The sequence below is a fragment of the Rhinopithecus roxellana genome, chromosome 3 (genome assembly GCF_007565055.1).
Source record: "Rhinopithecus roxellana isolate Shanxi Qingling chromosome 3, ASM756505v1, whole genome shotgun sequence".
Taxonomy (NCBI): Eukaryota; Metazoa; Chordata; class Mammalia; order Primates; family Cercopithecidae; genus Rhinopithecus; species Rhinopithecus roxellana.
Genome location: NC_044551.1, coordinates 80949129 through 80961858, shown reverse-complemented (window position 1 = coordinate 80961858; position 12730 = coordinate 80949129). Strand labels below are relative to the sequence as shown.

Below are 12730 nucleotides of genomic sequence, written 5' to 3'. Positions count from 1 at the left end.
AAGAGAGGACAGAGCAAAGTCCAGAGGTTTCATCTTTGTGGAAGGTCTATATTCAGAGCAAAGAGGAAGTAGAAGCCCAACTCAAACAGGCAGATAAAGAGAGATCAAAGAGATGAGGGTGAGATACAGTCCCCTCATACCCAAGGAGACTGGGAAGTTACAGACATGGAAAAGCTGAGAATAATCACCTCTGATAAAGACCACAGAAGTTGCCCAGGAGGTGTTTGGTATGCTTGGAGTTAGTTATATTTGTGGGGTGGATGGGCAGAAGTCAGATTTCATAGCACTGAGGAAGCAGCACAAGGAGAAGTTCAAGATCAATTCCTAAGGCAACTTGGCACTAAAAAACATGAAGTATGTTCTGAAGGCTTTACCCTGGGGATAAGGAAATGGAGGCGATAACAGCAGAAGTGGCAGCCACTGGCAATCCTTTCTTTCCATGGTTTGGCTTCTACTCCAAAGCCACTTATTAGTGCATTCTGCAAAAAGTTTCTTGTCCTTTTTGGAATAAAGCTCAGATCCTAAGCTCCATTCACACCTGCGTGATAATGAACCAGCTAGCACTGTACTCAGGAAGCGTGCAAAGTTCTAAATCTTAGACCAGAAAGTGAAAGCAAAAATAAATTCCCCTTCAGTCAAATCTGCAGCAGCATGACTTAAGGTAATGTATCAACATTTCTCTTGGGTTTGTCTTAAAATTAGAATTTTTTAATGAGAATAATGAACTGAAGATATAGAACTGCTGTGTTGAGAAGGTTTTGTAATCTAAGGCAAGGTTCTGGAGTACCGGGGGAAATTGGGCACGGCTGTATTAGAAAGTGTATGCAGTCGAGGGTGGGACTTGATCTAAGACTCTGCTGCACTGACTCACTCTCTTTCGGAGATCTTTTTGCCTTTTCTAAACATTTGTGACAATTCTTGCCTCTTCAATCCCAGGATGTTTTGTTCACTGCATTGCTATTTAAGATACAGTGCAGTATAATAGAAAGCCAGAGGTCAAAGAGCTGTGTTTTAGTCCTGATTCTGCTTCAAACTTCCTGTGTGGATTTTGAGAAGTCACCATCCTGTTTCTTTACCTGTTTATTTAATTTAATTTATGTACTTATGTATTTATTTTGAGACAGAGCCTCGCTCTGTCACCGAGGCTGGAGTGCAGCAGCACGATTCAGCTTACTGCAACCTCCACCTCCCGGGTTCAAGCGATTCTAGTGCCTCAGCCTCCTGAGTAGCTGAGACTACAGACATGTGCCACCACGTCCGGCTAATTGTTGTATTTTTAGTAGAGACAGGATTTCACCATGTTGGTGAGGTTGGTCTCGAATTCCTGACCTCAGGTGATCTGCCCACCTCAGCCTCCCAAAATGCTGGGATTACAGACCTGAGTCACTGTGCCTGATCCCGTTTCTTTACCTGAACACTAAGGACTTGTACTAGATGGTCTTTAAAACCCTTACTAGTTCTAAAGTTAAAGACTGTGTGAGTAAAGCTTTTCTCTCTACTCTTATCAATCAAGTACATCTCCGGGAGTGTCTGCTACAAGTAGGGGCAGAGCTACTCCTTCATTTTGGTCATTGAATGCAAGTTATAACCCCAATAATAATTTCCTATCCAACACTCATTACTTGCTTCCTATATGCTCCATGCTGTGCTGTGCCAACTTCTTCACATGAATTATTTCCTTTAATCATACCAACATGAGGAAGATATAATTATTACACTGTTTTATGGGTGAGATAAATGAAGCTCAAAAAGTCAGAAACTTTGCCCATGATGACACAGGTGAGGTTGGTGGACTTAGTATTGGAATCTGATCTGATTCCAAAGCCTCAGACTCACCTAATAAGTCATTCCATTTTTTTTTAAACCCTCCAAAACTCAAGCTAATAGACCAATTATGAGTGTACTTATCAGAGGTTCTTGGAACGTTGAGATTTGTAGCAGTAATTTAATGCTTGTTTTTCAAAAGGAGGGAGAAGTATCTTTATTTAATATTATTTTATTTTATTTGTGTTCCTTTAATAATACCTGTTATCTGCATTAGTATTGCAAATTGAAAAACTGAAGTAATTATTTGGGTTATTAATACTGCAGAACTTGTTAAGGATTATAAAAAGAAGCAGCAGAGAAAACCTTCATGGTTTCAGTTGGAGCAGTAAGGAGGTAAGTAGAGGCAAATGGCAGGGTGAGAGTAAGAATTGATTCTCCTAAATTAACTATGCTGTTCATCCTAATTTTATATGTGTGGTAGCTTTACCCTTCGAAGAGTAAGAAACTTAGTTCTATTTACAAAGGTAGTAAATTCAGTTTGATTTAATTGCGCTTTCAAAAGTAGTGTAAAGGAAAAGAACTAAACCTTTAAAAAATTATGTGAGAATATTATAAACTCAAAATTTATTTCAATGGCTTTTGACATATTGAAAATAAACTGAGGATAAACACCTACCTTGACCAGCAACCTTTACACCAGTAGCCATAAAATGAGGCCATTCAGATAATGTTATTGAAAGAGGTGAAGTTCAATGTCATTAGTGGTAGTAATAATAATATCTGGTATCCAAAGAATATAGAATATATACAGAATATTCTTTGTGACTTGTGAAGACAAAATAGAGATATCTTGCACAGTTTACTTTCAGGCATACTCTTAAAATTACACATGTGCCTGTGGTTCCAGCTACTTGGGAGGCTGAGGCATCAGGATTGCTTGACCGCAGGAATTTGAGGCCAGCCTAGGCAACATAGTGAGACATTGTCTTTTAAAAAAAAGTAAAAAATGGCTGGGCACAGTGGCTCACACCTGTAATCCCAGCACTTTGGGAAGCCGAGGCAAGTGGATCACCTGAGATCAGGAGTTCGAGACCAGCCAGGCCAACATGGTGAAACCCCGTCTCTACTAAAAATACAAAAATCAGCTGGGCATGGCGGCACATAACTGTAATCCCAGCTACTCGGGAGGCTGAAGCAGAAGAACCACTTGAACCCGCGAGTCAGAGGTTGCAGTGAGCTGAGACAGCGCCACTGTACTCCAGCCTGGACAACAGAGAGAGATTCCATCGCAAAAACATAAACAAATAAAAATAAAATAAAATAGGTTGGTCACAGTGGCTCACGCTTATAATCCCAACACTTTGGGAGGCTAAGCGGGGAGGATTGCTTGAGTTCAGGAGTTTGAGACCAGTCTGGGTAACACAGGGAGACACCCCTCTCTCCAAAAAGTAGCCAGGTGTGGCAGTGTGTGTCTGTCGTCCCAGCTACTCTGGAGGCTGAGGTGGGAGGATCACTTGAGCCCAGGAAGTTGAGGCCATGGTGATCTGTGATCATGACTGCACACTCTACTCCCGCCTGGGCAACAGACCAAGACCCTGTCTAAAACATAAATAAATAAACAAAAATTTAAAATATAAACAAATGTTAAAAACATTCAACATGCAATGAATTTACACATCTGCTTTCCGCTCATTGCACAAGAATTCAGAAGAAATTCATTACATTCAATTTTAAGGTAGGGTTTTTTTGGGGAATCCTAAAGGGTTTTTATTTGTAATAACCAGATAACAGCTTAATTTCTGCTTTATTTTATGGATACTTGGCATAATTCAGACAGAAATTACTTACTCACACATACTTTTTACATGTTTAAGATTTTATTTGTAAATTGAAATCTTTTTCTTCATGCTATAAGAGTGTTTTTTTCTTCTAGATTAAATTCATATATTGAAAATATTGTCCAGACCCCGTGTGACAGAACAGGAGCCAGTGCAGTGCTATGAAGAACTACGAGATTAGCCTGGATATTAACTTGTCTTCTAGAGAATAGATTTCATGTTCCATTCTTCTGCAATGGTTAATTCACACAGAAAACCAATGTTTACTATTCACACAGGATTTTACTGCTTAGTAGCCATCTTGCTCCAGATATGCATTTGTTCTCAAATCTCAGTGCCATCTAGTCATTACTTCACTGAGGATCCTGGGGCTTTTCCAGTAGCCTCCAATGGGGAACCATTTCCTTGGCAGGAGCTAAGACTCCCCAACGTGGTCATTCCCCTCCATTATGACCTCTTTGTCCACCCCAATCTCACCTCTCTGGACTTTGTTGCATCTGAGAAGATCGAGGTCTTGGTCAGCAATGCTACCCAGTTTATCATCTTGCACAGCAAAGATCTTGAAATCACAAATGCCACCCTTCAGTCAGAGGAAGATTCAAGATACATGAAATCAGGAAAAGAGCTGAAAGTTTTGAGTTATCCTGCTCATCAACAAATTGCACTGCTGGTTCCAGAGAAACTTATGCCTCACCTGAAATACTATGTGGTTATTGACTTCCAAGCCAGGTTATCTGATGGCTTTAAAGGGTTTTATAAAAGCACATACAGAACTCTTGGTGGTGAAACAAGGTAAGAACTTGCTCAGGTAATTTACATTCTCTTGTGATAATTTCCTTATGAGTTACATCTCTTTGCCAGGAGCAGACTTCGGCAGCCATTTATGAGAAATCCAGTAAACTATGGGGAACCCAGAAGAAGGAAAAGCTCTACCATTCCTTAAGGAAACCACAGTAGAGATGGAAGACAGGACACAGAGGCATAAACAGCTGGAGGGTGAATAACTAGGAGAAGAGTACAGTATATAACTAATATGATGGATATGCTATGTGCTAGGGAAAGAGATGGTCAGTGCAGAGAGGGTTGAAATAGGAAATATTTCTCAAAAGAAGCGAGTCTTCATCTGGGACCAGAAGGAAATGTAAGTGAGATTGGGGTTGGGAGAGAGGAAGTAACAGAGTATACATTGCCTAGGTAACACCATGACTCACATAGAATAGGCAGAAATAAGGAACAAGTTTGTTTGGAAAATTGAGAAATATAGTCTATTTGATCAAGTCACATTCATTGAGTACAAACCATGTGCCAGGCACTGCACTAGGCACTGAATGTATCATGGTGGGATCTGATGGAACAGACAACCAGGGCAAGAAAATAAATAAAACTGGCAAGGTAAGGGGCCAGTGTTATGAATGAAATAAAACAAGGTGCAAAAAAGGTAGAAAATGTGACTGAGGATTGAGACTAACTCAGTTGACTGGGCAGGGAAGTGTTTGTTGAGGAAGTGAATTTAAATTGAGAGTTTTTTTTTTTTTTTTTTTTTTTTTTAAGAGACAGTTGTGAGAGCATCTCAGGGCAAGTGCAAAGGCTCTAAAGTGGGATTGGTTGGGAGAAGGTGAGTGTGAGCTGAGGAGAGTGAACAAGAGGGAGAAAGGGATCAGATCATGTGGAGCCTTGGGGCATCTTGTAAGGAGTTTTGACTTTAACTCAGATGGAATGGGAAGTCATTGGAAGACTCTGCTCTGATTTATGTTTTAAAAAGAGCAAGTCTATGTTCAGGGTATGTTATAGAGAAGCAGAGTAATCATTTGGGAAGTTGCTGCAGTAGTTCAGGTAAGAAGTAGTGCTAATTTGGGACAGGCTAGTGACAGTGCTTATGGAGTGAAGCAATTGAACTTGGCAGTTATTTTGGAGGGCAAAATAACAGAGATTGCTGACATGTTGGTCATGTGAGGTGAGGGAAAGAGAAGAATCAAGGATGCTTCATAGAGTGGACGGTTTGGTTTCCCAGGGCCAGGATCCATCTGGGAGGTAAGAGGAGTCTGGCTCAGTGCACTCTGACGTTATATGAATTGTGTTCAATTGCCATTTGGAGAAAACTAAATTCCCTGGCTTAACCACACAGAGGCATATTTTTCTCATGCAACAAGAAGTCCAGAAGTGGAGCAGCTCAGAGTCGCTGTAGTGCTGTTCAGCGTCATCCAGGACCCAGGCTCCTTCTGTCTTTCTGCTCAGTCATCCTATGGCTTTCTTCCTAATACTTGCAAGATGATTGCTGCACCTCTAGGCATCAAGTCCACATTCTAGGCAGGAAGAAGGGGGACATGGGGGAGAGATAAGGGCAAAAAGAAACATTCTAGTTGAATCTAACACTCTTTACAAAGATTACGCACCCAACGACTTCAGCTAGGCCAGAATGAGTCATAGCCTCACGAAGTCACAAGGGAGCCTGAAGAAGTAACTCCCTTGTCTGGACTTGCTGCCTTCCTGAATAAAATCAGGATTCCACTGGAACCAAGGAAGGGGAATAGGTACCAGGAAAGTAGCTAACTGTGTCTACTACATACCTGCTCTTCCATTCTCCACCTTGGGTGCTCACTGCACAGACTCCAGCCGTCCACGTAGGACAGCTCTTCCCCAGGCTCATCTCTTTCCACATTCCCTTGGTGACACTTCCCCTCATTGCAGCCACAATACTCAGGGACTTGTTCTCAGGCTCAGCATAGTATTGGATGGGAAAAGTATCAACCTCTTCTCACTAAGGCACCACGTAAACAACGATGGCTTTTTTCACTTTTTTCAAATGCCGAAGGCCCCATCCAAAGGACATACATCTTAGGGATACTATTCTGAGGGCTGTGGGAGATGAGATGGGGAGATATTTGGAGTAAAGCTGGAGAGCTTTCCAGCATGCCTTTCATGATTAATTGCAGGCTATTCCTGATGCTTCTTATGGTTAATTAGTCAGTTCCCCTCATACTCAGTCACCTAGTAGGTCTGACATGTATAATAATGTACTGCACAGTGTCAATTGAATCTCTCTTTCTCTCTCTCTTTCTTCTTCACTTCTTCATCTAAAATACACAAATAATTCAGTTGATGGTGGTTCTTTTGAGATGCAGAAAGTCACATGTTGCCTGTAGAGCTCAAATTAATCATGTAAGAACAAAGATTCAGTTTTTTTGTTTTTTCAATGTAGACTCATTACAACCAAAATTTCATGTGAGGGAAAATTATTCCAGCCACTTAGAATTCTGTTACATTTGCAGAAACTGCTACCAAATACAAATAAAACCTTGAGGCCACAAGTGAATCATTTACATCCCTAGTCTCAGTTTCCCAGCCTGTGGCATAGAAATAAAGTAAACTGAAGTAAAATATGCTGACAGCTTCTCTTTTTGCCCTCCTGATCTCTCTCTCCCTCTTATTTGAGCTATTCTATTCTCCCTTTTCCAGTCAAAATCTGCTCTCCAGATTCACTTCTTAATTGAAGCTTAATGTCCAAGGAGTAAATCTGCAACCGTACAGTTTCAGGCATATCCAGGTGTTGGGGTAGAGAAGTTTGTCAGAGTATATATCTATTATACCTATCATTGTCTGAAGAATGCCAAGCAGAGAGAACTAGAAGTACCTGGGGACACAGGTGCAACAGAGAGATCGTTAGCCAACAATGGTACAAGAATATGAAAACCCAGCTCCTTGCCTCCAGTGGGGGACATATGAAGGCGTAGTTTGCATCCCAGAGCCACATGGGAATCAGGTTGATGCTGGGACTTTGCCTGGCCTGCACCTTTGCCTGGCTTCTCCCTTTTCCCTGTCCTGCTTCCTTCACTCCCTTACCTGTTTCTCCTGGCAGGATGTTCTCAGTAAGTCAGGATCTGCTTTCTGGAAATACATCTTAGGACATCACTCATCTACACAATTACTCAAATGTCTGCCTGAGGCCCTTTCAGGTTTAGAGACGGTACTGAACGTTTAATTTCCTAGTGAATTTTGAAGCCATGTAGACAACATGTGTACTATCTCAGTCATTTACTGGCCACGGATCCTGCTAAGGTCGTTCAAGTTGTCTGAGCCTCAATATCCTTGTTTGACCTGAGTATGAACGAAATAGTGTAATTAGGGTTCCCAGAACAGGGCATTGCTCATGATTCGTGGCTGCTAAATAAGATTTTACCTTCATTTTCCTCAAAAAGACAGTTGAGATTCACAAAGATTGCAGTTTGAGAAATCAAGTCTATTACCCCCAGGTTTGATAAGCTGTTTGCTAAATGTAAAGATTCATTTCTCTTCTTGATTTCACTTGTGCATTTTGGCTGGGGGTGGGTCTTTTCACAGAATACTTGCAGTAACAGATTTTGAGCCAACCCAGGCACGCATGGCTTTCCCTTGCTTTGATGAACCGTTGTTCAAAGCCAACTTTTCAATCAAGATACGAAGAGAGAGCGGGCATACTGCACTATCCAACATGCCAAAGGTATTTCCACTTACAGAAACTTTTAGAAATTGTTCTCAAGTTGAGACTCAGTCTTTGTTTGTTTTGTAAAATTACTTTCAGGATTTCAGCCATTAATTTGTTTTTATCTATTTATCCATCTGTCTGTCTGTCTATCAATCATCATAATTTAAATCCTTCTAGACTTTAACATCATTCCATTTGGGGCATTGTTACAGAGCTTTTTTTTTTTTTCCCCAAGCAAAATGATTTATATTTTGTGTTCATATGGAAACAGTATCTTAAATCAGTGTTTCTTGGCCAGGGATGAAATTCAGAATCTCCTAGAGCAGCACTTCTCAAACTTTAGGGTGCAGATTAACGGTCTGAGGATCTTGCTAAAACTCAGATTCTGATTCAAGAGGTCTTGGGGTAAAGCTCGAAGCTCTACTTTTCTAACAAGTCCCCAGGTGATGCCACTGCTGATGGTCCAGAGACCCCTTTTGCAGTGGCAAGGACCTCAGGGACCCTGCGAGGCCCTAATCCAGGAAATTCTGATCTAGAAGTCTGTGATGGAACTTAGAAATCCCCTCTTTTAAGTTTCACAAGTAATTCTTAAATTTGTATATGAAAATTATTAATTGTGATTATACAACTTTTTTTTTTTTTTTTTTTTTTTGAGACAGAGTCTCACTCTGTTGCCCAGGTGGAGTGCAATGGTGTGATCTCGGCTCACTGCAACCTCCGCCTCCTGGGTTCAAGTGATTCTCCTGCCTCAGCCTCCCAAGTACCTGGGATTACAGGCTCCCACCACTACACCCAACTAATTTTTTTTGTATTTTCAGTAGAGACGGGGTTTCACCATGTTAGTCAGGCTGGTCTCGAACTCCTGACCTCAGGTGATCCACCTGCCTCGGCCTCCCAAAGTGCTGGGATTACAGGCGTGAGCCACAGCGCCGGGCCTATACAACTTTTTTAATTGAAAGAGAACTTTGGGACTCTTATTTGGCTCATATTAGTACTCAAAATACAGAGACTCTGGAAGACACCATAGACCCTTTTCCTTGTTTGATACTTCCTCACTAAATGATGTGCTTGCCATTGGTGCTGTTGAACAAAATGTAAAATATTTCTGTAACACTGCTTGGAAAGTAGAACAAAAATAGAGGCTTTCCTGACAGTGCTTCAGAAAGGTGGAGCACAGGAGGCAGCAGGTCATCCACAGCCAGCAAGTGGCCGCACGTCCATTTTCCTCTCTGCCTCTACAGATGCAGGAGAGAAATGAGCCCATAATCTAGATGCTGCATCTCCCCAATTTCTACTTACTGCTGAAAAAGACATTTGCTTTGAAAGACTGGCAGAGCGGACCAAAGGAAAAAGTGGCAAACCTCCATGGGACCCATAGCTCAGTTTTTCTGTGATTTTATGTAATAGATAGCAGTTTAATTAGCCCTTCATTTTCAGGTAGCAACAAGTTGCTACTTTGATACAACTTAGGACATCACTCATGTACACAATAACATCTTTCCAACAGCATGTTCGTTTCAAGACAGTGTACCATTGAAGTAGCTTTCCTGGAAGTTTTTTATTAATATAATTTTTTATCTGAATAATCATGGTGGGTAAAGTAAAAACACAGCCCTTTTCATAAAAATAGAATACAAACATAAATTGCTGTTATCATTATTATGCTAAAATTTAAAATTTATATCTCAGAAATCTCCAGTAATTTCTCATGTTTAAGGAAAAGAAGCAAACACTTTGAAAATATTTTCTAAGGTCCTTGAATCTCTTCTTCGCCCAGTTGACTGAAGCAGCTCGCTGGATCATACCCTTTTCAGCGAATACTGATTTAACATTCTGCTTCTTATAAACATTGACCAACCCAGGCTCGCATGTTTAGTCAAAAAAGGAGAACTGAAGTAATGTCACAATCATACTCTCTAGATAACAGTTGTAGCACCTAAGCTGGGTTATGTAGACTGGTGGGAAGAAACAATACACACTCAGTTCTCAATTTCCTTAGTTAAGAATGCAGGATTTAAGAGAAGTGAAGAGGCACCCAAATGCTAGTAGAGGCAGCATATCTTTTGGAAACTCATTCGTCTCTTTCATCTTGTAAGGAAACACACACTCACTGGTGACAATTGCTATGCCAGTAAAGTACTGCTGGTATTGAGAAAACAGCCAAATCCTTGTCTAGCAACCAGTGTTTTGTACTTGGAGCTTACATCACCATCCTGGAAGAACTTACACTAATACCCCATACACGTCCATTTAGGACAATGTTAATCTACATGGGCCACTCCAGGTTTCTGAACAAAACTCAGCTTCCATGGACTATATCGTCTTCATCTAGGGGGAACAAACCATAGCAAACACCCATTTGCCTCCTAACTATCTCTGCCATCAGCCTTCTAGTAGCCCAGACTGATTTCCCCATAGTCTCACAGCCTCACCCCTCCACCAGTAACCCTTCCACACACTTGACTAAATGGTTTTGCTGCTGAGTTTGGTCAGAAGACCACCAATACCCCAGCTCTCAGTCCCCACCATAAGACAGCATCTCCTCTGCTGGGAGTGGATATCCAGAGAACGTTGGTTGAATTAGATTCCTAAAAATGGAGACTGTTGTTAGGGAAAATTAATTTGCTGGATAGAGTTTTAAAAAATTATAGCCCTGTGTATACTTCTACCTTTCTTAGAGTATTTGGTCAGTACCTTCTTCTTTATTGGAACTTATAAATAGATTTCAAATAGAATTCAGTAAAATTAAATTCTGTAGAATTTAATAGCAAAAGCATTTGCCATCGAAGTAGACTAGATAATTTATGATAATGCTTCAAGCTATTTTATCTCACCAAAGCAAACTGTAATCTTCTCCAACATGTCAAACATGCTTAATAAGCTGCAGTCGGCATCATCACAAGCCTGACTCCCAGAAAGGGCTCAGGGATAGAGGTGGGGAAGAGCCCGTCTAAGAGTTGTGACTAGCTGGAAGAAAATGTTTTCAGATTTTTGAATCTGTACCCATTCAGTATTTGGAGGCATTGTACTATGGTGAAGACTATCTCTGAGACAAGCTGCCCAGACCAAATGAAGATGGAATTCAGTCATTACCCAGTGATCTTGATGGATGCAGCTGATGAGACTGCAGGCTGAAAAGCTTCTGCTTCCTCAGGAGATGGGCAGCTTAAATTACTAATGACCTCCTTGGCCTGATTGCTTTCATTGCTGAATCAATGAAGCAAAGATAAAATAAGACCGTGACTCAAGCTGTCATGCCGCAAGTGAGAGTATGAGCATCATCTTTGGAATCACACAGTCACCATCCACATCTTGGTCCTACCGTGGAACTAGCCATGTGATCTCCAACAATTCTGTGAACGTTTCTGAGCTTCTGTTTCCTCACCTGAGAAATAACAGCAACCTCACACCCACATAAGAGGTTTAAAAGATAATGTGAGGCCTCTAGTTCAGTTTCACTTCCTGTTTCCTTTTTCCACAGAGGTGTATTTCTTGTACAACAAAGGGAAAGGGGCCATTATCTGGTATTTTACTTAAAAGCCCAGAAGTTGAATTGATGCCAGTGTTGGAGATTATTGCATTTTAAGAAAACAGAAATATCTAATATTTTAGTGCTTTCAATCAACAAAATGAGATTTGGCATTTTTGTGCTTTGGGGATCTCAAAAGCAGGGCTTTGTGTCTTCAACAGAGTGCCAGGGTAAAAGCAATAGAGGTAAGAGAGGCCACAGAATACTAGGAGAGGCCATTTCTCTCCTAGGAGGTCATCAATTGTCCTTTAGAGTATCAGGCTTGCCTCTAACTCACTTGACATAAGTCATAGGCATGGTTGTGAAATACTCCAGTTTTCAAGTACTGATTATTCCTTTTTGTTTCTGTAGGTTAAGACAATTGAACTTGAAGGAGGTCTTTTGGAAGATCACTTTGAAACTACTGTAAAAATGAGTACATACCTTGTAGCCTACATTGTTTGTGATTTCCACTCTGTGAGTGGCATCACCTCATCAGGAGTCAAGGTGAGACTGAGTTCTAATTTTCTACGCAGTGCAGAAAAGTGTCCTGAGAGCAGTGAACTTTTATTTTCTCATGTTTTTCCTTATTATCAAAGTATTATGTTTATATTACAAAAAGAGACAGATAAAAAACTAAATTAAAAATTATCCAGGCCTGGCGCGGTGGCTCAAGCCTGTAATCCCAGCACTTTGGGAGGCCGAGAAAGGCGGATCACGAGGTCAGGAGATCGAGACCATCCTGGCTAACATGGTGAAACCCTGTCTCTACTAAAAAATACAAAAAACTAGCTGGGCGAGGTGGCGGGCGTCTGTGGTCCCAGCTACTCGGGAGGCTGAGGCAGAAGAATGGTGTAAACCCAAGAGGCAGAGCTTGCAGTGAGCTGAGATCTGGCCACTGCACTCCAGCCTGGGCGACAGAGCGAGACTCCGTCTCAAAAAAAAAAAAAAAGAAAAAAAAAGAAAAAAAAATATCCATAGTCTTGTTACCAAGATACAACTACTGATAATATTAATGGAAGCCTTCCAAATATTTTCTATATGTATGTCAGCATATACGGGTGTACATAGTAACAGTATTTACTGACTATATATATGTAAAGGTAGTTTTCAAAGTGTTTATATATATATATATACACACACACACACAGACAC

At 40.9% G+C, this 12730-nt stretch overlaps 1 protein-coding gene across 1 annotated transcript in view; it reads left to right on the top strand.

The window, feature by feature from the left end:
• The first annotated feature begins 493 nt into the window (after nucleotides 1-493).
• ERAP2 (endoplasmic reticulum aminopeptidase 2) overlaps nucleotides 494-12730 on the top strand; it is a 52973-nt gene continuing 40736 nt past the window's right edge. The window contains exons 1-4 of the mRNA XM_010357239.2: nucleotides 494-661; nucleotides 3701-4397; nucleotides 7944-8082; nucleotides 11948-12082. Coding sequence (XP_010355541.2) covers nucleotides 3823-4397; nucleotides 7944-8082; nucleotides 11948-12082 — 849 coding nt within the window. The 5' untranslated portion in view covers nucleotides 494-661; nucleotides 3701-3822. The remainder of the gene's footprint in view (nucleotides 662-3700; nucleotides 4398-7943; nucleotides 8083-11947; nucleotides 12083-12730) is intronic.